The sequence below is a fragment of the Capricornis sumatraensis genome, chromosome 2 (assembly GCF_032405125.1).
Source record: "Capricornis sumatraensis isolate serow.1 chromosome 2, serow.2, whole genome shotgun sequence".
Lineage (NCBI taxonomy): Eukaryota > Metazoa > Chordata > Mammalia > Artiodactyla > Bovidae > Capricornis > Capricornis sumatraensis.
In genome coordinates, this window is record NC_091070.1 from 16,873,795 (window position 1) to 16,898,463 (window position 24,669).

Consider the following 24,669-nt stretch of genomic DNA (forward strand, 5'->3'; position numbering starts at 1 on the left):
GTTAAACCTTCCGAATTTTATACCATGACTGTATTACTTATTCATAAAAAATTACTATTTTCTTTTTGAATATGTGACAAGGAAAATCAATGCTTTAGCGCCTTCACCTTTGTTCACACGTGTGGTCTGGCTTTCCATTAGTACTCATCCCTTCCTGGGTTGGAAAGATCCCCTGGAGAAGGAAAAGGCTACCCACTCCAGTACTCTGGCCTGGAGAATTCCATGGGGTCGCGGAAAGTCGGTCACAACTGAGGGACTTACACTTTCACTTTCCTCCTGGGTACTTACTAATTAATTAGCCTTTGCACCTCAGTGATTCCTTTAAGCAAACCTCCATACTGGTTTTGAAGATCAGTTTCAGTGGTTACCTGAAAACGCTTCTAAATTATCACTCTTCTAACCTACACTCACCGCACTGTTTCATATGGCCTAGCTCAGTTATGGTAGCTAACTATCAAAGGTGACAATTATCTTCAAGCCAAGTGAAAAGTTTTAATTTTAAAAGCACATATGAAAGAACAAGTCAAAAAAATAATGATGGTGGCCAGTTACCAATTTTTGAGCTTCGTGCTGTGCCAACCAGTTTTATAAGTGTTATCTAGTGTGCTCCTCACAGAAACCTTTGATAAGTGAGTTTCGTTGATTTTTACTTTCTAACTTGATTAAGTAAATAACTTAAGATCATACAGCTTTCAAGAAAGGAACCTGAATGTGTATTAGGACCAGTCAAGGCTAGAAATGAGGAATCAGTTTTCTCTAGCCTAGTAAAATTCATCTCAGTTTTGGCAACTTTGAATTCTAAAATCCAGTCTGAAACATCTGAATGGTCTCTTTATACCTGACAACCTGCTGCTTTTACAGTCCTAGTAGTAAGCTGACTCCAGATGTCGATTATTACCAAAATATCTGCACCTTGCATAGCTAGCAAATAAAGTACTTTACAAAAGAAGTGGAGGTGCCTTCAAAGAAATAAATTTTTAGTCACTCCAATTCAGAATGTAATACTTAGTCTCCAAATGAAACGGAGCTTACTTTGATCTGGTCAATCAACAATCAGGATTTTCACAAGGGACATGAACCCAGTCAGTAAATTTAAGATCCAGCCAGTAAATTTAAGATTTTATCTTTATCCAAAAGAAAAAACCTTCTGAATTAACCATTGACATCTTAACCAAATACAAACTTCTAGAAAATTATGTGAATCAAATAAGTGTCAACAAGCAGACTACCCAACAGCTTTCAGTTTCTGTAATCAGTCACAACATATTTTGAACATGCCAGCTTAACCCTAAATAAACAATTCCCCAACAGAAAGATTTCTGCATCTTATCCATGTTACTTGCACAGGGAGTTTACAGGTAGAATTCAACTGCTGCAGAAAGAGGTTTTACATTTAGTTTAAAAGATCTGAAACATTAAAAGATAACTGGAACTTTTCCAACATCAGACTATTTATTTTGTATTAAGGCAAGTACCAATTTTAAATAAACTTAATATGCTTAAAATAAAAAATAAAAAAAACATACCAAGCAGCTTTCTGAGCATGTTCGTAAAATGCTAGCAAATAAATGCAACCAAAGTTCAGTCCTTTGTATTCCAAGGGCATCTTTTAATAAACTTAGAATATTTGTGTTCTAAAGTAACTTGTGCTCACACCCAAATTTCTCCAACTTAGTCCTGATCTTTCTCTTCTATTCTGCTTCAAGTGATAAAGTAAATTTAAGAATTTCTTACCAGTTTCGTATCAGACTAGACGTTCCTCAAACGTCAACAGACTAATACTTGCTTTTTGGTGCCTGATCTTTCTCTTATTAATCCCATTCACTGCGTTATAGTATACCAATTTCCTAAAGCAGGAAACATTCTATGTTAAACACCTAACAGTAATATTAATCAGTATCTTTTGAAAATCAGCAGAGGCTATTTCTGACCCTGGTCACTTTTCCCTACCACCCCTTGGAGTAAGATCGCAGACACAAAGCCATGGCTGCAAGGCAAAAACATGACAGATTTAAAGTGATTCGTGAGTGATTACCACTTCTCATTTCACTGGCATTCTGAATGCTGTTAGAACATAAAAAGGTTAAGAAATTGAAGGAAAGCATCTTCTATAAGAATATATATATACCTACCTCCTGACCTAAAGAGCACATTCTAGAAATTTTGTTTTTGCTGAAAACAGACATTTGGTAGATTCAATAATTAATAAGTTGGTCTTTGTATAAACAATAGTTCTGTTGACCATCTTGCGACATACCTTCACTCAACATAATAAAGGTGGCTGAGAAAGATCACTACATAGAAATGTTCCGTCGGCCACTAAGCAACCAAAGTAGTTACTCAAATACTACAAACACCAGAAGTTACTTAATGTAGCAAATTATACATTCAATATTGACTTGTTAATAACATAAAGCCTCTTATGTTAAACATTCAAAATTGTAGGAAAGATTAAAATGTATATTCATCAGAATTTCCCACTAGTCTTCAGTGCTTTGAAGTTCTTGAACACAAAATAATACTATTAATATCTGAATGGCAATATTACCTCTATTCACACAACATTTAATGTAGGTAATAAAACTAAAAGGTTTTTTGGTTTTTTAGACAAAGGTAAACATTTCAAAATATTCAAGCCTTCTGTAAACAAACTTGCAGCTTACTGAGTTAGATTACATAGTGGAAATGATGCTTGAGAAAGAAGTCTCTTCTTAGTCTTCTCTCATGCTGGAAACAAATTTTTTTTCCTTTGCAGAATGAAAAAGGGAAAGGAGCTCCTTTTCCGTTTTTAAACAGGAACGATACTTGGGTTTTAGCTCTATGTAATTTCTAAGCTCCACCTGGTACCATTCACAAGAGATAAAATTTTAAGCAGAAGGCCATGCTTTCCAATAATGAGCTATCTGGCAAGAACCTGAAAACTTGACAGACTTAAAGGCTGCCTGCCAGAGCGCTCTACATTGCTATATTCCTGCCCTGCAATCTTGACTTAAAAAACCAACAATTCAAGTTCAGCAGTCAGGCAACAAGCTCCAAAGCTTCATAGAGTACATCAGTTTTGTCCACCCAGGAGTCAAAGTCAGATTAGAGAAAAATCAAAACATTAGAGAACATGAAGGGAGAAAGTAAGAAGAGGAAGGAAAAGAAAATAGGGAAGAGCAAAGAAAGGGTCAAAACAAAAAAAAACCAACACAACAATAAAACATCATGATACAGAACAGATGTGCTCCAGGGAACAGCTAAATATTTGAAACTGTCTCTATTAGTCTTCAAGACACAAAGACAGGAAAAGAAATCCGCTATGAAACAAAGATAAGTGTTGTGAACATTGCTGAGCCTTGTGTTTACAACATGCGTTATGGAATCATAGATGCGAACGAGGTTTTTAAGATGTTCAACTAGCATGTAATCAGAACACACCATATTAAAAAAGCAATAAAAATAAAATTAAGAAAACAAGAGAAAGGGGCTCATGCTGTATAGCCCATGAATCTCATGGCTTTATCATGAAAGTTTATTTTTTTTTAATCCTAGTACAATCAGCTACCAGTTACATACAGTAAAAAACAGAAACAGCCACAAAGCAATGATGATAGAGATAGTCTGTGACAACTGTACAGAGGAGGAAACACTGTCTGTTGGAGTCCTCCAGCACATCTCCACCTGGCTTCAGCAGTTACGCTATCACTCCCTCCCTCCCCAAAGCAGTTAAAAGGAAAAATTAATGTCTCGTTCAAGTAGAGCAAGACTCTAATACCTCTTGGGGGCACTGGAGAACTTTAAAAAACTAAAGCAGTAGAAACAAAACAAAAACTGAAACGTGGAAGCAAGGGGACACACAACGAAGCTCCACAAGGCCGTGGCTTCAGATCGCCTCAAAGCGAACCACCTGCAAAGAAAAGAAAAGGCCGTCACGGCAGGAAGGAGCAGACAGAAAATTCAGCAGCCCTCAGCCTCTCATGCCACTCCTTCCCGAATCTACAGAATTCAAGCTTATCCTAAGTCTTAAATTTTTATAAGTAAGCCAGGTTGCAGAAAATTGCTTCCTTTTCTCATACCCTGTACTATAAATGCTGGCAACTGGCACATACTTACTCTTAGAACCAGAAAATAATATAGGAAGAGAAGCATTTTTAGCAAAGCATGCTGTCTTCTTTATCTCAAACTCTTCAAAACAACACACAGTAGGCTATTTATATGACCGTGTACCCTTACCTTAGAGGAGTAATGACTCCATTCAAAAACTAAGTTTCATATATATTTGGTTCGATTGAGGGCTTTTTCAGCCAGGTGACCACTTTCATCTGTGATCTTCTCCCAATCAGTCTGTCCGACCACAAAACCTATGGCCCTTTTCCTATCTGCATCCTTCTTTTCTTCCAGGTCTGCCCATCTCACCTAAAAAGAACACAGTGTTAGGCTGGGCTTTAGAAGAAAATAAATATGCAAAGAGTCTCTTAGCTTTCTGAATAGTTTAACCGGTAGGATAACTAATTTGAGGCCAGGGGTTTAAAAAATTAGAAGTTAACTGGAGAACTGAAGACAGTCATACATCTTAAGTTACAGAAAGAAAACTTTAGTCAATCACAAGTCCTAGCCACACCAGCTCCTGAACAGTTCAGCCCTGTCCCCTCCACCTCCTATCACCCCTTTTCTGTTCACCAGCCTCATTTTTTACCTGAAGTAAAGAATAAAGCACTAACTTCTGCCTAGTCTTCCTACTTTCATTCTCACTTCCTCTGGTCCACTCTGCCACAACTTTAAATCCTTGCCCAACCTACAGAATAAAATCCAAGCGCACAGGTCCCTCTGGATCTGGCCCTGTCCTCCTGCAGCATCTCTGGGCAGTACCTATGACACTTTACAGATGTGTGTTCAGTCGCTATCTGTGTCTGACTCTTTGCAACCCTATGGACTGTAGCCTACCAGTTACAAAAGTACTTTCAGCTCTCAGAGCACACTGGGTCATTCCCACCTCTGTAACCCCACATAAACTAGACTCTCTTCCTGAAAACGTCTTTGCTCTAACCTGATCCGCCTAGCATTAACCCTGCTTTATCCCTCTTGTCCTTTGCCAATCAAATAATCATTGATTCCCTGGCGTTACTTCCAGATTTGACATGTCTAGTTTTGAACTTTCACATTATATTGCAATTATCCGCTGACAGATCTCCCTTCCCTAACAGACCATAAACATCCTAGATCAAAGACTGAGTCTCATCTCCACATAATGAAAGTTTTTGAAATTTATTCTTAGAAAACAGGGAGCTGGTATCATTACTTTTACTGATGAGATCAAGAGACCAAGAGACAGACTCAGTTGATATCATTAATGGCAAGATTATCCCTACAAATATATGAATCAGGGACATTTTCTATTGGTATTCTGATATTTTTAAAATATGGATTTGTATGTATTACAGTAATAATTTTAAAAATATAAGCAGATTTAACCTGTAAGAGATAAAATACTTATAACTGTGCTTTGCAGTTGCCGAGAACCAAAGTCTGCAGAGACTGTATTTTAAATATGGTTTATGATCTGTTGTGATTGTGATCTATAACAAGGAGAGGGAACCAGAGCACGTTCATCCACGCTGTACCTGGAAATGTGTAACTGCTCTGAGAAATAAAATGACCTTCCCTATTATTGTCTATAGGAATGGTAATCAAAGGACTGGCTTCTTTTTCATTTCTTCCCCTGATAACTGCTTCTATCAACCACTTGGCTAAAGATAATACACACAGTTAACAGCTATGGGGGAAACCTGATAACACCTGATTCTTATAATGTGGGTATCTGAATACCAAGATCTTTGGGCTTTCTGCCCATTAATGCTGATGTATTTATTCTGATAAATTTATGCACCCTCTCTTCAGTTCTCCTTGGGATCAAGGGTACACATTTTAGCAAAAGATGACTATGGTTAAGGGGGATGAAGAATGGATGGATGGACAGACAGATGAACTGTGGCCATCGAACAAAGAGACAGACTGAAGACAGCCCACATCCTTAGCACAGAGGTAAACACACCAATCAGTGCTTTACATCTGAAGTTTAAACTCTAAGTCTTTAAAACTCAGATAAAATAAAGAATATGGAATTAGGAAGAAAAGTAGTTATTTTTTTAAAAAGCAATATGTTTCAGCACAAATGCCCCAAATTTTAAAGCTGAAATGAAAATGTAAGAGGCCGCAGTTGCACAGACCTGCCATACAGACATACAATTCTGTGAAAGGAATGAAATGATTACAAAAAAATGTAAGGAGCAGAATAATGACTTGCAACTAGAAATGGCTTTGGAAATGTCAAGTGTGCCTCCTAACCTTCCTAGAGAGGTACTTTTATTGACATTTATAATCTCAATTTTCTGCCATTTACCTTAGCTGTTAAGGGGGGAAAAAAAGGTATAATAAAGAAAACTCTTGACCAATACTCAGAAGTTTATGTGTGTACATTTTAGCCACCGTCACAAAAAATCTGTCTAAAACGTTTGAGTGCTCAAACAAAACTAGGGAAATATTCACTTTTCTACAGTTATCAAAGAAACACAAATTAAAGTTATTTTATACAAAACTAAGCAAGTGGAAAAGAAATTTTTTAAATTATATTTTAAATCCTAGCCATGTTGGTAAAACTCTAGTATGATCAATTCTACAGAACTACCTTTGTGTTTCGGTGTAAATTAATCCCAGGAATCTACCCAATATTTATAAAAAGCTGGATTATAGAAATTAAACAACGCCAGGAAAGGAATGAGTAATGAGTCCTGCATTCCATGCTACCTGCAGGATTTCCTTGTGCTCAGAAGTTGATTTTGGAAAATGGCTTGAATGTTAAAAACAATTTGAAATGAAGAAGGAAGGCATGGAGAGGAGTGAAAAGAGGAGCCACTTAATGAACTAGGATGTGTACAGCTCACGCTTCTGTCCACTCAGCTTACAGAGTAAATTATATGAGATTACACACTCCCTACTGAAGAGAGTAATAGTTACCTAACTAAAATAAACTAGAGAAAAATATTTCTCACTTGAGATTATTCACTGTTACACCAAATTATTATTCCCAAGAAAGAGCTATTTCTGCTTCTGTTGCCCCAACCTTAAAACTGCAATAAGAGGTATTAAGACATGTAGTCCCTGGGTAGAGCTGGGCCACCCAGACACAGAAGGCCACTAATTAGGTCTCAAGACACACAAACAAGGGCAGGCCCAGGGACTGTCTGCACTATTTGAAACCTGGAGTCCCCTGTAATGGTATTCACTGTAATGAAGTGCATTTTTCATTCTCTTACAATAAACATCCTTTTACTATTCAAGTACTGAGGGAATTCATAAAAAAAGAAATGATATGTAAAGATAAAGAAATGATAAACAACTTCATTCTTACTTGGCGAAATGCAGAACGAGATACCATTTTTCACCTATCAGATTGTCAAGTTAAAAAGTTCAGTAACAGCACTGCTGGTGCAAGTGTGAAAAAAGCAGGCATTTACTTCCATAAGGGTGTATAAATAGGTGCAACCTTTTTGGAAAACAATCTCATAATAGCTTTCAGAATGATACATCATATTCTATGGGTTTGCAGCTTTAAGGCTAAAAATACACCCTAGAGATACACTGTCAAAAGGCTGCCAAGACAAACGTATGCAACTTACACTACAGTATTACATTAGCAATAAAACGAAAACAGCATAAGCATCCACTGATAAGGAAATGGATAAATAACTGATTATTCAACCAAATGATGGTACACTAGGCAGCCATTTAAAAAGAAGGGTAAGGAATTCCCTGGCAGTCCAGTAGTTAGGACTCAGCGCTTTCACTGCCAAGGGCCCAGGTTTCAATCCCTGGTCAGGAAACTGCTGTGCGGTACAGCCAAAAATAAAGTAAATTAAAAAGAATGGGAGGTCGGTATATACTTAAAAGAAAGATCAAGACAGATTAGCTGGAAAAGCTTTCTGTGGCTCATGTACAATATTACACCTCTTACTTTATTGTGTTTTAAAGGATACATACAAATATCACTTTTATTGAATTTGCCATCTGTGTGGAAGACCTTTTCAACATCTTGGCTTCATTATTTTGCTCTCTATCGTAGCTAAGCTTCTTCAGAAACTTATCTACATTTGCTGTTCTGCACTTCCTCATTTCCTATTCTTCAAATCTGCTCGAAATTGGCTTCTCCCCTCAACTCTCTAAGAAACCTTGACTTTTTTTTTTGACCAAACATCAACAATCACCATGTTGCCAAATTCAATGGTTGAGTTCTCTTTTCTCAGTTTACCTGTCTTCTCTGTATCATTTAACAATGGACTATTCTTTCCTTCTTAAAACAGTTACCTCTACCTGAACTTCTAAATTTTGGAGTCCTGAGTCCTGTTACCACTTCTAACTTAACTGGCACCTCGCTGAACTTCTGAGTTTTCACTCTCAAACTTATATGTCTCCCCCACTTTACACTAACTCAGTAAATGGCACCACATACATGGAATGCTTATGGCCAGAATCCTGAAAAGCCACCATTGATCCCATCCATCCGGACCCTCTACATCTGATCCATTAAGAAGTCCCACAGATTCTCTTCAATACTCTACTTCACACCTGACTCTCTTGCTCCATGACAAAATGGCACAAGGAGCCATTCCAAACTCCTTTAAGGTTGATAGCGTGCTAACCACGTGAGGCTCTGTTCTCCATTATTTAAGTTATTTGTACATTTTGATTGGATAATTTGTAAGGTCTCTTTTGCAAATGTGTAATATGATGCTGCTGCTGCTGCTGCTAAGTCACTTAAGTCATGTCCGACTCTGGTGCAGTATAAACCAAACCACTTTAAAAAATAGCATTCATATTTATCTGACTTTAACTTTCTAAAACCAGATGTCTACCCGGGCCTTTAACTGTTGGTGATCACTCACGGTCTCTTACCCTCTTCTTCCCAGGCTCAGAAGCACGAGTGTCATAATCATCAGGGAGCTGAAGATAGTCCTCCATTCTGCTGGCAATAGCCTCCCAGTCACGCTTCCTTTTTGTGCCAGTTCTCAAGCCATCCAGCTTGTCTGAGGGACAAACACAGAGCCGCAGCATTAAGGAGGAGTGTGGGTTTGCACACGACACACACACAAGGGCAAAGAAGGCTGGAACACCGCCGGAGGGCGCATCCGCCTTTCTGAGGGCAGCACCATTTGCAGATCCAAACTCTCTTCTTGGCTGAGATAGTATCAAGTTCTGTGCAATTTCCACTCTTTATCTGGTGTTCATACCGGCAGCCTTTACATTACTATGCTGGTTTAAGTAACAAATACGGGCAGAGCAAGAGAAGACACTTGTTTACTGGCCTCCTTATCCTCCCCATCCACCTAAAATCACACTTCAGCTCTCATGTTCTGATAAAAAGCAATTGGTGAGTTCTTCCAAAAGCAATTTCTTCCATTCTTTTTTGTTTTTGTTTCTTTAACACAACATTAACACCACCCATTCGATCTGCAATCATGTGTGATATCGTGTTATATGAAAAACAGGTGTACAAGAACTTAATGAGCCAAGCTAATGTTTGGGAAAGTTTTAGATGAACAGTTTCTTGGGATTTTGACCACTGTGACAGGATTTGCCGTAAGTTAATGTTTACAGGTAAGTCGATCATACAAATCACCACTTTCTTCGGTTATACTTTAAAGTGCTGCTGACTATTCTGAAGCTGAGGGCTAGTCAGCCAAAGTGGCTGGATCTGAATTTTTTTCTGAATCCTCAATCTGAGAGGCTTTCCAAAGGTCCCAAACGTTAATCAATTAAATTAACAGGGAGTGCTGATTCAGAAATTATGAGATATGAGTTTAGGTGTCTTCAAGAACACACGATGGAAATGTGTATAGTCTTTTTTTATTGGTTGTTAGTTGTGATCTTGAATTCTACATGTGAAATATTATGAGTTATATATATATATACACACACACACATATATGTACATATATATATTTATAAAAGCTACACTGAAGCACTAAACTTTTGGATCATCTACAGTTATAAAACCACACTATTATTAAGTAGCTCAATAAAGGAAAACCTACACACTTCAGAAACATACAATAACCACACTCCATTTAACTCCATAAATGGTGAAAAGTATATATAATAGAAACCTTTTAGGCATCAAGGCAGACAGAACGTGAAAGAAAAGTACAATGGAAGCAGGAGGCAAGGTGAGTTTATGCTTCAAATGTAAAAGTTACACACACAACTAATCGTGCATACCATACAGATCTCAAAAACCAGTAAGATTTTGCATACTTGTCAAAGCTTTTATTTCCTAAGCCCCACCCCCATAAAAGCAATATTATTGAAAAATCAGCAAGGCAAACTACAACACTTTACAAAACTCAAGAAATTTTTATCATATCACTTTGGCAAATTTTTAACATGGATGAGTGCAACAGAAACAGTCTTCTAACCTCCTCTGTAAATCACATGCCGTACCAAGGGGCTCTAACCTATATGTACAGGACAGGCCATATTACACAAGATCTTACAGGTGACACCTTGATTGCACAGGGACATAGAATATGGTATTAGAAAAACCAACGAAGCCCCACAAATTGTAAAACTGTTCTCAGTTGAATAGTGTAAAGTATCAGCCGCTCCAACACACTTATTGAATAAACGTCAAAGGATTTCCAAACTTAGTAAGATCAACTTCGACATTAACATACTTCAAAGGAAAATTTCATATTTCAATTCCAAGAATAGAACATGGTCAGGCAGCAATTACAGAAGGACAGTGTGAAAACTACAAGAACTCTTCCTCATACACTGGGTGTATGACAGGAGTTACACACCAGGAGTTTCACATTTGCAACATGGAAGTTCAGAAGCATATGTATTTCTAGTCTGAACACCCTTGTTTGTAATGTTTAATTTGAAATTTTATTGTGCACAACAAGTTTAAAGTTTCCTTCTTGGAGCTGAAGAAAGGTTCATACCTCCTCCACATGGCATCCTGGAAACTCAAACACACAGATGTATGGCATAAGATGAAGGAAGAGGAATCTGGGGGTATTTGTTAGTTACAGAAGACGACTGGTATCCAATACACTCATACTAATGATTTTCAGAGGTTTGAATTTCAAAAGATGAAGTTTGAAGATGAAGATGAAAGTTTAAATATCCAACTCTGCAGGTCACAGAATTTTACCGTATCTTCAAAACAGTATATTATATATAGCACAACAGAAAAAATTTTTTAGATACATCTATGTTTTCTAAACATAAATGATATTTCTGAAAATTTGCTCATGATGAACACACAAGGGTTACATGCCTATACAAAATAATAATTACATTCCAACTGGGAAGAGATGAAACTGCCTGACATGTAGAAGGCCAGTACACAGTAACTCATAAACAGAGACAAATGACACTGAGATGAGAAAAGCAAAAGTAAGCTATATGAAGAAACCTAAATTAGGATGACAGCAGTCTCAAGTATACTTTTGGTTTTTCACTGTTTGAGAAACCAAAATCATGTCAGTGGAATTTAAGCAGCTTGAATGCTGAATCCTAGCATTTGATGTGGCATGTAACACCCACTCTTGCCTTAGGGTGCTCGTGTCCCAGCTGGAAAAGAAGCAAAGTGCTACTGAGAGTGGGTCACAGACAGTCCTCAACAAGTCCATGACAGCCAAGCCCGATGCAACTCAGGCTAGTTGTGAATTTTCCTAAAATTACACTGCTTCTACTTTAACACACACACACACAGGCTGAACTGAGTACTATACTTAATGAACACAGATCAAGACTCAACATTAAGATTTAACAGTTGCTTGAAAGATTACAAGTAAGTGAATATTTTCTCATTGGCCAATTCATCTGTAAGTCAAAATTTCTCAGTTACAGATTCAGCTTGTCTAGCTCAATACATGCCACCACTAAAGCTCAATATGTGTCCACCCAGCATAATCATGTTACCAAGAGATATTTAAGAAATGTTGGTAAAATAAAGTTGTACCTGGTAGTCAAATCTACTGAATTTGTTACGATAAGGAAGGTGACATAAAAGAACAGAGGCCCATGCTTTAGGCTCTTCTTCTTCTCAATTGGCTCCGTGGACCAATATCAAAGAAGTACTTTCAGGAAGGATCATACTCCTTCCTCGACAGATGATTTAGCTCTCAAGATAACAAGGTGGTGCAAGAGGTGAGTCATTATATGGAACATCACTGTCACAAAAACAAACCCAGCTGCAACCATTTAAGAACTTATTTCCTAGATTCATTACTCAATCTTCAGTGCCTTTAACTGAAATGGTTTATTTAACAGCTCCATTTCTGGCATTGCCTTTAAAATGGACTGCATCTGTGGGACTTCTCTGGCAGTCCAGTGGTTGGGATTTGGCCTCCCAATACAGGCAGTGCAGATTTCATCCCTAGTCAGGAGGCTAAGATCTCACACGCCTCACAGCCAAAAAAAAAAAAAAGGCCTAAAATGGACTGAATTTGTATTAAATGCATTTTCTGAAAAGCAAATAGCAGACAGGCCAGAATTTTTTCTGGAAAGTGATATCAAGATTAATGTCATATTATCTTGGATAATCATCGTAACTAAATTACATTTTCCTTTCTCTTTAGGTATTAGAAAGGAAAGTAAGAAGTTGAAGTTAAAAAAAGCATTATCCTAGATAATATATTACAAAGGCCTCTTAAAGATTATATGCTTAGCTAAAATATTGTATAATTCCCATATCTCTTTAATCACCATTTCTCTTTGCCCCAAAAGATAATCACTACTTAGAAAAGCAAGAAAGAGGAAAACGATTTTACAGTCTTATAGGTTATTCTATAAGTACAGAACTTCAGATTTAAACTAATATTAAAATAAACATATTTACAGCATTATTATTTAACACTAATTTGTTGTTATCATTTTCCTACATACTTAATTGCATTTAGGCACTTTTGAATGCTTTAAAAGTTCAGGGAAGGAGATAGTTGGTTATTATTAAAATGGATTTCCCACAGAGGAAGGACGAATGGAAGAATATGTCAATAACCACATAAATTTTTCACATGCCGTACACTAGAAAAAAATTCTAGACTGCAACAAAGCATCTATCCCAACAATATGGTAATACTACTGTTTACAGAATTATCTTTTAACATTAGATCTGGTCAACATCAATGGCTCACATGATCAACTGGGCACAATAAAAGGCACAGTCTATGCAACTGTGTGTAAAGTGCACCCCTCTGATGTCAGAATCAGACAGTATATACCAAACAGTGAAGCAGCTAAATTATTCAAATTTGTTCTATAAATTTAAGGTATGTTTCTATGGTTACTTCAGCTCTGGGGGTTACAGCATAATTACAGAAGAGAAATGCAGAGACCAACAGTCATACTTCATACAGTAGCATGGTCCATCTTTTAAAAAAATCTTTTATCACCAGCTTAAATTATTTACTAATACATCTTAATCAACATATTAAATGGTTCTCTTTAGGTGAGATTAAAAAAAAATTGTGTAATATTACCATGAAATACTGGTGGAAAATCCACTGGATATATGTGATTTTCTACTTCACAAAGAACCCCACGTTAAGCAACTCGAATATTTTATTTAGACAATAATTTTCACCAATTTACCTTGTAACCTGCACTAAAGACCAGCTGGAGGAAAATTTAAATAGAAACTTACAAGCCAGGCTCCTCAAAAACCTAAATTATATATCTACCTCCCCCACTTACAAATTTTTATTATACAAAGAAAATAACTGCTTTTTAATTAATTTTTAAACTTCAATGTTCATTATTTTTACTATCACTATTATCCAAAATATTCATAATCAACTTCAATTTTGAACTGCAGTTAAATATTCTTTCATAAAGGTAGAAATCTCATCTACACCAACATTTCTGATTAATATAAATGAATCGATTTTAGAAGTGACATTTCTGATTAATATAAATAAATGGATTTTAGAAGTGACAATATTTTATTACTAAATTTATCACATATTTGCATTTACTGTCACAATATATAAAATGAAAGTCAGCAAAACAGACTGAGGATGTAGTAAGGTAGGCCTAAAATCTTTGTTTAAGCAGAGATTTGGGGGGATTTGTTCTTCTTACAGCAGAAAGATCTATGACCATTACCATCAGGTATCACATATAAAAACAGGAAAAAGGAAATACCCACCTAGCTTTGCCTCAGATGTGTCCATCTCCCATTTGCTTTTCGGAATGTAACCCTAAATCGTACACAGAGAGAAGCTCGAAGGGTTAGAAAGAGACACATACATGCATATCACTTTTGAATTGGAAAAGCATTACAACTGGGAATGGATTCACTTTCCACTATTTATAAATATATCCTTAGGAAAAACAGTCTCATTATCTCTGAAGAAACTGAATTACCAAATTCACGAACTTCACTACCCAGATTTTAGGACAGGCACTTTAGAATAGTATCATGGAGGCGCTCTGAGGCAACTACAGTTCAGGACACACAACTGTAGTCTGAAAAACAGCTGTATAGCAAATACAGTAAGAATGTATGGTAGTTACTATGCTAAATAATATCATTCAGAGTAGCAGAGAACTTATCATACTAGCCAAGTTATTTCTAAATACAATTGCTATTATCAAGTGATAGTAGCCATGAGGTCCAAGGAGTATTCTTCAAGACAGTTACTTTGTATTCCAGTGTAATTTTAGATACTCAGAAGAAAGGAGGAAACTGGGTATCACTGAACACAATTATTAAGTTCAATCTCATTTTAAAATGATTCAATCCATTTACCAGTTAGATCTTACAAAGACTAATTTTACTGAATCTATTTCAGAGTATTACTTTTTCATCAATTGGAAGCTAGATTATTATTTCTGATGTTTTTTTTAAAAATTACACGTTTTCTATTATATAAAAAACCAGAAATCTCCACAGGCAATTTATGTCTTATTTAGTAAAATAACTGAGTGGTTTATTTCAAAGTCCTATAAAGATTTGCAAATTTCCCAATGTACCTATTTAACTATGCAGTAAAACCTTTCCATTTATTTGCCTAGCAAATGTATGCCTTTTCCATATAATTCACTGATTTATAATTAATTTCCATATAATTCACTGAAGTAAAATAGGTTTCACTTCATTTGGACTGTGTTCTTCTCTATTAGATCTTTACATACAGAACTTTAATATTAGGACTTATTATATAGGACAGATTCATCAAAGGTGTCAGCATCTTCTTTTAAGAATTAATGTATCTTTCTACTGTTGGGAATGCTGAAGTTCACAGAATAGACTGACACACGGGTAAAGTTGGAAAGTATGTTGAACAGTTCATGACAACAGCTTCTGTGTAAGAGTTTACTAGAGCATTATCAATCTTCCAGGAAATCCAACAGGTTTTATACATTTGTAGTCTTTAAGCCAAACTAATAATTCAACTTCAACTAATTAGCTAGTAGTTCAGATTATAAATTATATTATCTTTTCCAAATACATTTTCAATAACAAATGAAGACAAAGGTTGAAGTGATGGTGCTAAAAGTTTGGTACTGATGGAATCTGTACTGTTATATCTCAAAAATCATCTAAAAACCTTAAGTGTCACTAGAATAATATATTTTAAAATTCTGAGTCATATCTACAAGGTCCACTGAGGCATTAAAGAAGACAAAATATCATACCAATGATCCCCCCAAAGGAGTCTCTTGACCAAGAAAAGTATGGATTTCACACAGCTGTAGTAATCAGTACAGAGCAGAAAACATAAAGTTGAGTGAAGATTCCATTAAAATGGTCTGAATGACAGGAGACTTGCTCTTAACCCTTTTATTAAAATTTTCCAAGAATCTTTTACTCCTGGAATAGAACCCAACAATAGGAGATCTGGATTCTGCATTTTGAAAAAAGGTTAAGAGAAGTTTTATTACATAAAGGTTAAGTAAAATGAGTATGTTAAGCTCTCCCTGCTGGAACTACCCTTTTCTTCCTTAAAACTTAAAATCATCTTCTCACTCTATGGAACATTAGGTTACTTGGAAATAAAAGAGATAGTTCAGCAGGGTAGAGTTCTAAAGTTTCAATGCTATGTTTCTGGTGAAAAAATATTGTATTACAGTGTGTTTCACTTTAAAAAATAATAGTACATTCAATTAAAAGTTCCAAGTTTTGACCTACACCTAAGTAAATCAGATGTTATGAACCATATCCTGAACTGAAATCTCTACAAAGGAAGACAGAGTTTCAGAGAGCTGACATTATAGGTTTCTCATATGATGGCTTTCTAGTATGCATGCTGCAAGTAACTAAACTTGTCATTAGCCATATTCCAGGACAGCGTGGACCTTTAAGTGAATTTCCTACCTACACCTTAGATCATGTATGTTAAAATACAATCTAATTAAATAAAAAGACTTTGTTTAAAGGAAAAAAAAAACATACTGAGACTCAAATGCCATTAACTTTAAAGCTTATTTTTTAATCCACATACGAAATCTAGGAATGTAGAGGTTGACACCATCTCTATGCAAACACACAGTTTCTATCCAGAGTCCTCTATAACACACATGGGGTGATGAAACCACTTCTTAGCATGTATTCTCTAGGGGGAGGAATCAGGGTTCTCACTTTGTACATTTTCAGAAGAATATGAAAAGCAACTTTAGCAAGGGCTGAAGTATTAAATAAAACAAATAATATTTCGAATTAAAAAAGCAACACTATTTCAAGGCATTGCTAATCTCTGTACCGCATTAGCAAACACTGAAAATAACATAAGTCTGGAAGTCACATACTCTTGAATGACAGGGTAAGGCAGACATCACAACAGAGGTGTGATCAAAAGCATTTACAGTAGGTACACGGGAACTCTGAATTCACACTTACGTAAGCCTTTAATTAGCCTAAGCAAAATGCATTGCCTACACAGTCAAATCATTTTCACCATCACTTAATAGGATAAAATGCAGAAGAACAAATCCGGGAGTCAGTGGCAACCCTCTGCCTCCTCATTCAATAAGTTCTTCTGCCTCAGTTTATAGAAACTCAGTTATGAGCTCTTATAGCAAAGAAGAGACAATTATGCATAAGTTAGATAGGTTGTACCATGTATTTGCTGGAATGTAAAAATGCTCTTTCATATGTAACTGATTTTCTTAAAAAGTATATTCCCCTAGAGCCACCCACAAATAGTTGAGTGAATACAAGGGTACGTTTCTTAGCATTCTTAAAATTTTCTTGTTAACACAGTAGAGGGTTCTTTTCCTTTGGTTGGGGTAAAAATAAAAAGTATCCAAAAGTCTCCGTGAAGATGATTCTGGAAACTTTTACCATTAACGTGTATACCAACAATAGTAATCTGACCACAGAGATGAATTTAAACCCTTAAGAATTTTAATAAAGAGACACTTTGTTCAAAGTGGTTGTTCTGTCTCCTACCAGTTCGCTTTCCTCTTCCTCTGCATCTTTCTTTTCATCCTTCTGTTCTTCAATATTTGCATCAAAATCTTCCATCTCCACCTACACCACCACAATAATCACACATAAAATAGGCTGAGTTAACATTCAGGAAAATGTTGAGTCTCTCACTGAGATCTGAAATGAGCACAGTTGCCCAGAGCAAGATGCACAGACTCGCTGTTACATACTAAGAAATTTCTAATACCCTAAACTTTGAAACAGAACTGACAGACAAGATGATATTCCTGCCTTTCATTTTCCTGGGGTATCTATCTGTATAATTCCCTGTGAAGTTGAATATAATGATCTAAGTTGATGGTTATCTGTTTTGAATGGCTATAGATTACTAGGATTTCTTTTGAAAACCTTTAGCAAGTATTTTTTCAATCACATAAAACATGTATAATTCAAATCTCAAAATGTAATAAAGGGTATAGTAAGAAGTCAGGATGAGAGCTTGGCCCAGAATAGCAGCAATGCAAACAGAGAGTAGATAGACTACAGAAGTATTTATAAGATGAAACCGACAAAATTTATAGACTGTATAGACTGACTACATGGTGAAGGGATAGAGTCAAACAGCGGTATAAAGGGAGTCAAAAATAATGGAGAGTAAAAGAGTCAGGGTTTCAGCAACTAAGTGATTGATGGGTCTTGTTACTAAATAAGAGATTATTAGAAGAGGAACAGGTTTGGATGAATTACACATTGAATAGGTTGAGTTTGAGGTATTTTAAGGTTAATAGTAATACATATCTTTTGGTACAAAATTGGAAAATAATAGCAGAATTGTAAAACTCACCCACAACCTCTCCGCTCAGATATAATTACTGTTAACATATTGATAAAATTCATTCCAAGCTTTACAATTTAATATTAAGGGCATATAAGAGGCAATTCAAGGTACCAGAAAGACTCTCTACACAGAATGTGCAGACTGAAAGCAGAGCCTGGGATACAGCCCTTAAGAATTCCAACATTTAAAGACTGGGTAGCAAGAGAAGCCAGGAAAGGAGACCTGCATCATGACCTGAGACGCAAGAAGAGAATCAGGAGAGGACAGACTCACAGAAGCTGAGAAAAAACGTCTTCAAGAAGGTGGACACAGTCACATGTGGCTGCAAATTATGCAACAGGAGAAGTGAGAATTGTTCCTTGTCATGGAACTCTCTGGTGAGAGTCTCTAGAGAATGGCTGGGACAGGAGCCAGAAGGAAATGGGTTGACGAGTGGCAAAGAAGGCAAAAACACATAAAAATACAGTGGAAACACTGAGTATCGATAACTCTCAATCACAGGAAGAAGTCAAATAAAGCAGAGGTATATAATTGATTAAAAGAGAAAGATCGTGCCTTTTCCATGATAAAGATTTATTTCTCCCAAACAAATAATTGATTTAGATAAGAATTATCAATCTATGAGAATCTGTCAGGGAACAGGATATTAACAGTTTCAAAGTATCTCCCTACAGATCACTTATTACAAAGAGAAAAATGTAGAAAACTTTGAGGATATCACCAAAACCAAGTGATCAACATTTTAATCAGCAATAATAAAATAAGTTGACATCATATGACTCCTGATATGATGCACTAAGAACATGTCACTTATGCAGCATTCCTGCTAACATTTAACCTAAAGCTAATCATGACAACCCACAATGATGGGAGCTAACAAAACAGTTAACTGACCAATATGCTTCAAGATTTCTTTGTCTTTCATGACAGTGACATAGCTGAGAAACCATTTTTTCTATTAAAGGACTGGATCCTGGATTTTAAGAAACTGCTATAAAGCACATTACAGAAACAACTGGTGAAATATGAATATGGACTGTACATGAAAGAATTTAGGAAATTTATAATACCTAATATGGGATCTTGTCAAATGTTAAATTTCTTGAATTTGGTAACTGAGATTTCTACTTCTGTAAGAGAATGCCCTTGCTCTTGGGAGGTATCTTCTGAAATACTTAGGGGATAAAGGGTTTATGAGGTCTGCATTTTTATTCTCAAATGGTTTCATAGTAATAGGAATAGTACTAACAGTAACAAGAAGAAGAAACAAGAAATCTAATAGAGAAAAATGTGACAAAATATTAACAATCAGTTAGTCTCAATGAAAGTCATGCAGGTGTTCTTATACTAATCATGCAGCTTTTCTGTAATTTAAAATTTTTTCAAAGTAAAAATGGTGGAGAAAAAGGTGGCTTCTGCACTGCTTTCAAGCCAAAGGACACTCACCTCTTCAATAGCGGCATCTTGCAACAAAGAACGAATGTCCAGACGCATCATATGACGAGGTGCAGCTTCCCAGTGATCAGCCATCTAATTGAGAGATTCAGGAGCTCAAGTTATCTCTGGAAGCTACTCAAGGAAAGACCAGGAGACCATGCTATGCCCTCTATGTTTTCTTAAAAAATAATAATAATCACCTTATTTATTTCTTTAAGCTTTCGTCCATGAATATTCCTCTTGCCACAAGTCTGGTTATCTGCACTCATTTCAGCCAAATACACCTAAGAAGAAACGAATATTGATTAAGTAAACAAATGCAAGACTTACATGATAACACAAAATACTCTAAAGTTCTTTAAATCTATACCTCAAATCCCTTGGTTTTTGCTGCACTCCAAAACTGGTCGAAATGTCTAACTCTGTCATTGATGGCATCCAGGATGATGAAAGGGAAAAAGCCATCATCCAGAGTCTTTTTGAAAGTTTTGAACATGCTGGTACGGTAGGTTTCCTCCATCTCAGCTTCATATTCATATTCCATTACCTAAGATCCCCACAAAAGAGATACAGAGTTAGCAAAAGCAGGAATCACCTTACATCTCTTCCCTAGTTAGCATTTGGATAAAGATAACTTTCCTTATTTCTCAGGTGTAGTCTTTTCCTTCACACCTGAGCACTGAAGTTTGTGTTTAAAAAAGTCAATAATTTCTCTCTGAACATGCTTTCAATACTATTTATGAATTAGGATGTAATCTGAGAGGAATATAGCATACCTTCTTTTTCACTTTCTTTCCAGAATCTGGATCTTTTTCTTCTTTTTCTACTTCAGTGATAAAGTAGTCATCCAGGCTTAGAACTCTGGGTGCAGGTCCTCCGAATTCTACCTCCTTATCCTAAGTATCAGATATTCAAGAAAGTTAAAGAGAATTTATGGAATAAATTAATAAATGTGCACAAAGTTTTTTCTTATGGCTAAATACCACACAATCTTCTCGTGGTTTCAAATCAAACTGGGGCAAAAGTATCTGCCTAAGCAGATCAAAATGAGACAGCACCCACCTGGGCCAGCTAGAGTGGATCAAACAGGAAATACCTATATCAACATCACGTTGCTTGTTAAGAAGGCAAAAGGCTAACAAAAGCAAGTGATGCTTTCACTTTTCCATACTCACTCGAATAAGTTTTGCAACATGTGTCTTTCCACTGCCTGGCAATCCTCTCATTATAACAACAATCTGAAACACAATTAAAGAAAAAAAATCACTTAGTTTTTTTTTTTTTCCACAATGAATTGATCTTAGAGTTAACAATGACCTAATATTCTCCAGGAGAGACCATACCATAGGCCATGAAATAAACCTTAACACGTTTGAGAGGACAGGAATTATACAAAGCATATCCCTGGCCACAATGGAAAGAAATTTAGAAGTTTGGGAAAATGTAAAAATGAAACACCATACTCTTTAATAACCAATAGATCAAAGAAGAAATAAAAACAAAAATCAGAAAATACTTTGAGATTAATAAAAATGAAGACACAACATAAGAAAATGGAAGAACAAACTAAATGTACTAACAAACGTTTAGTACTAACAAACTAAACGTAAAGCAAGAAGGAAGGAAATAACATTAGAGCAGAGGCTATTAAAATAGAGAACAGAAAATTAAAGAAAAATCAATGGAACCAAAAGGTGGTTCTCTGAAAAGAGCAACAAAATTGACAAACTTTTAGCTAAACTAAGAAAAAAGAGATAGGATTCAAATTACTAGAATCAGAAAAAAAGAGAGGACGTGAGTGCCAACCTTACACAAATTTTAAAAGGGTTATAAAGGACTACTATGAAACTGCATACCAACAAACTAGATAACTCAGAAAAAATGGACAAATTCTTAAGAGAGACACAAGCTACTGAAATGGTCTCAAGAAGAACAGATAACCTGAACAAACTTGTGACAAGCGAAGAGACATAATTAGTAGCCAAAAAACTGCCAACAAGAAACACCCAGGTTCCTCACTGAATTCCAACAAACATTCAAAGAAAAATACCAACTCTTCAAAAACACTTTCAGGAAAAAAAAAAGAATAAGAAAGAACAATTCCCAATTTATTTTATGAGGCCAGTATTTCAAACCAGCATATAATCTGATACCAAAACCGGACGAAGACATCACAAGAAAATTTGGTATCTCTTATGAATATGGATATAAAACTTCACAACAAAGTATTACCAAATTGAATCCAGCTACATATAAAAAGAATTAAACAACATGACCAAGTAGGATTTATCCCAGAGATACCAATTAATATCTAAAATCTGTTAATGTAATAATACATTATATCAATACAATAAAAAACAAAAAAATCTCAATGCAGAGAAAGCGTTTAACAAAATCCAACATCCTTTCATGATAAGAACATTTACCAAATTAGAAATGAAAGGGAACCTCCTTAACTCGATAAAGGACATCAAACGAAAATGCACAGCTAGCACAGTACTTAATGGTGAAAGACTGAAAGTTTTCTTTTTAAGTTCAGGAATAAAACAAGGATGCCCGCTCTCACCACATCGATTCAACACTGAACAACTAGGCAAGAAAAGAAAAGAGGCATCCAGACTGAAAAGTAAGAAGTAAAACTATCTCCATCTGCAAGATGATATCATCTCACATACAGGAAAACTTCCAAGGAATCCACTAAAAGTCTATTAGAACCAATAAATGAGTTTAGCAATGTGGAGCAATATACAATCAATATACAAAAACCAACTGTATTTCAATACAGCTGAGCAAGCCAGGAATGGAATTAAGCCATCCATATCTCTTTTTTCTTGATGGCCCTGCTGTGTGGCTTACAGGACCTCATTTCCCCAACCAGGGACTGAACCTGGGCCACAGCAGTCAAAAGCACTGAATTCTAACCATGGGGCACTTGAGCCATCTACATCAATAACAACATTACACATGAATGGATTTAAGCAATCCAATTAAGAAGCAAAAATTATCAGACTGCTAAAAAACATGATCTAAACTATATGCTGTCTAGAAGGAACATGTCTCAGACTGAAAGACACAAAAGATTGAAATTAAAAGGATGGAAAAAGGTATCAGCAACCACAGGAAAGCTGCAGCAACTATACCAATAACAGATGAAACAGACTTTAAAATAGTGACATACATACATACATGGGGTCAAACCTCTGATAGAAATCCCAGTATCAGTTTATTTAAATGGAATCTAATTATTTTGCAATACAGGGAAAATGTAAGAATGTGTATATATATGGAGGTCACCAGGAAAGTAAGTCTAAACTAATCAAATTCTCCTAATTCTTCCTTTTAAATTCCACATGCCATGAGACCAAATCCTCTTTCCCTTCTTCAAAGTGCAATTAATTGAGTTCTTATTTTCTATAAATTAACACTTTAAAAAAATGTTTAATTAGGGAATAGTCAACACTTTCTTTTTGCCAAGCAATTAAGCTCTAATTTCTTAGATTCTAAAGGGTAGGCAGTTTATGAGAAATGATGATTTGGAGATGGCAAGATGCCCTGAATCTGATATTAATACTATGTCACACATGGAGACAACCTAAATGTTCACTGATGAATGAATGGATAAAAAAGATACACACATACAACACAACACTACTCAGCTATAAAAAAAGAATGAAATAATGCCTAGATGGACCTAGAGATGGACCATCTCTAGGATGGAGCTAGAGATTATTACTAAGTGAAGTAAGTCAGAAATAGAAAGACAAATACCATTATTATATGACTTATGTGTGGAATCGAAAATATGACACAAATGAATTTATCTACAGCACAGAAACAGACACACATACATAGAGAAGAGAACTGTGGTTGCCAAGGTGGGGAATGGGGGAGGATAGACTGAAGTTTGGGATTAGCAGATGCAAACTATTATATATAGACTAGATAACACTAAGGTCCTACCTACTGTATAGCACAGAGGACTATGTTCAATATCCTGTGATTAAACCATAATGGAAAAGCATATGAAAATATATATCTATACATGTAACTGAATCACTTTGCTATACAGAAGAAATTAACACAACCTTGCATATCAACTATACTCCAATAAAATAAGTTTAAAACAAAAAACAAACTACCATGTCATGGAAAAGTACAGAAATTCTGTTCAGGATACTAAAAAGATCTCTTATCAGCTTCTGATTTGCAATAAAACAAGTCAACCACACAGGACTCACCCTCTCAGGTCTGCTCTCTCGGCCAGGTGGTTTCAAAATATCATCCACATTCTTAGATTCAGGTTTCTTCTCAACCCGTGGAGCTGGAGGTGGCTGGTGGCTTATTGAAGGAGCTGGCAGGGGCATTCGCTCCTCTGGGTAACTTCTTCGTTCTCCTAGAATGCCAGCGGATGAACAAGATTACTATTTATATAGTAATTATTTAACATTTTAATGCTCTCCACTCCTCCTAATATATATATGTTAATATATATGAGGACGAGTCCAGCTTAGGAAAACTTATTCACGTAAACAGGTATGAATTTCTAGTTTATTTAAGTCTAATTTATAACAGTGAAAAACTAAAAGCAATCTAAGTGTTCAAAAATGAGTCATATCTTATTCACTGATGAACTATCATAGAGCCATTAATATAATAGATTTACATATAGAAAAGTGTATACAGTATAGTATCAGTGAGAACAAGCACAATAAAGAAACTGTATGCAGACTTTGTTTACAACTTCATTAATATGTATGTGAAGAGAGAATGCGAGGAAATATATAAAATTGCAATGGCTGTGGTATGGTAGGTAGGTGGTGGGATTATAAATGATTTTATTTGTCTTCCAAAATTTCTTTAATCATGTAAAAAAGGCAATTTACATTTCATATGACTCTTTTTGGTGATGATGTTGCCATCTCTGAGAAATCTGTGAGTGTATTTCACTCTGAAAATTTGAACCCACAGCTACAAT

The 24,669-nt window shown here is 35.7% G+C and overlaps 1 protein-coding gene across 1 annotated transcript in view; it reads right to left on the minus strand.

The window, feature by feature from the left end:
• Positions 1–3,548: 3,548 nt before the first annotated feature.
• YLPM1 (YLP motif containing 1) overlaps positions 3,549–24,669 on the minus strand; it is a 62,679-nt gene continuing 41,558 nt past the window's right edge. The window contains exons 11-21 of the mRNA XM_068963872.1: positions 23,933–24,087; positions 20,870–20,932; positions 20,471–20,590; positions 20,065–20,241; positions 19,895–19,978; positions 19,704–19,787; positions 17,441–17,521; positions 14,195–14,246; positions 8,932–9,062; positions 4,216–4,398; positions 3,549–3,889 (exon numbers count right to left, since the gene is read on the minus strand). Of these exons, the coding sequence (XP_068819973.1) occupies positions 4,252–4,398; positions 8,932–9,062; positions 14,195–14,246; positions 17,441–17,521; positions 19,704–19,787; positions 19,895–19,978; positions 20,065–20,241; positions 20,471–20,590; positions 20,870–20,932; positions 23,933–24,087 (1,094 nt within the window). The 3' untranslated portion in view covers positions 3,549–3,889; positions 4,216–4,251. The remainder of the gene's footprint in view (positions 3,890–4,215; positions 4,399–8,931; positions 9,063–14,194; positions 14,247–17,440; positions 17,522–19,703; positions 19,788–19,894; positions 19,979–20,064; positions 20,242–20,470; positions 20,591–20,869; positions 20,933–23,932; positions 24,088–24,669) is intronic.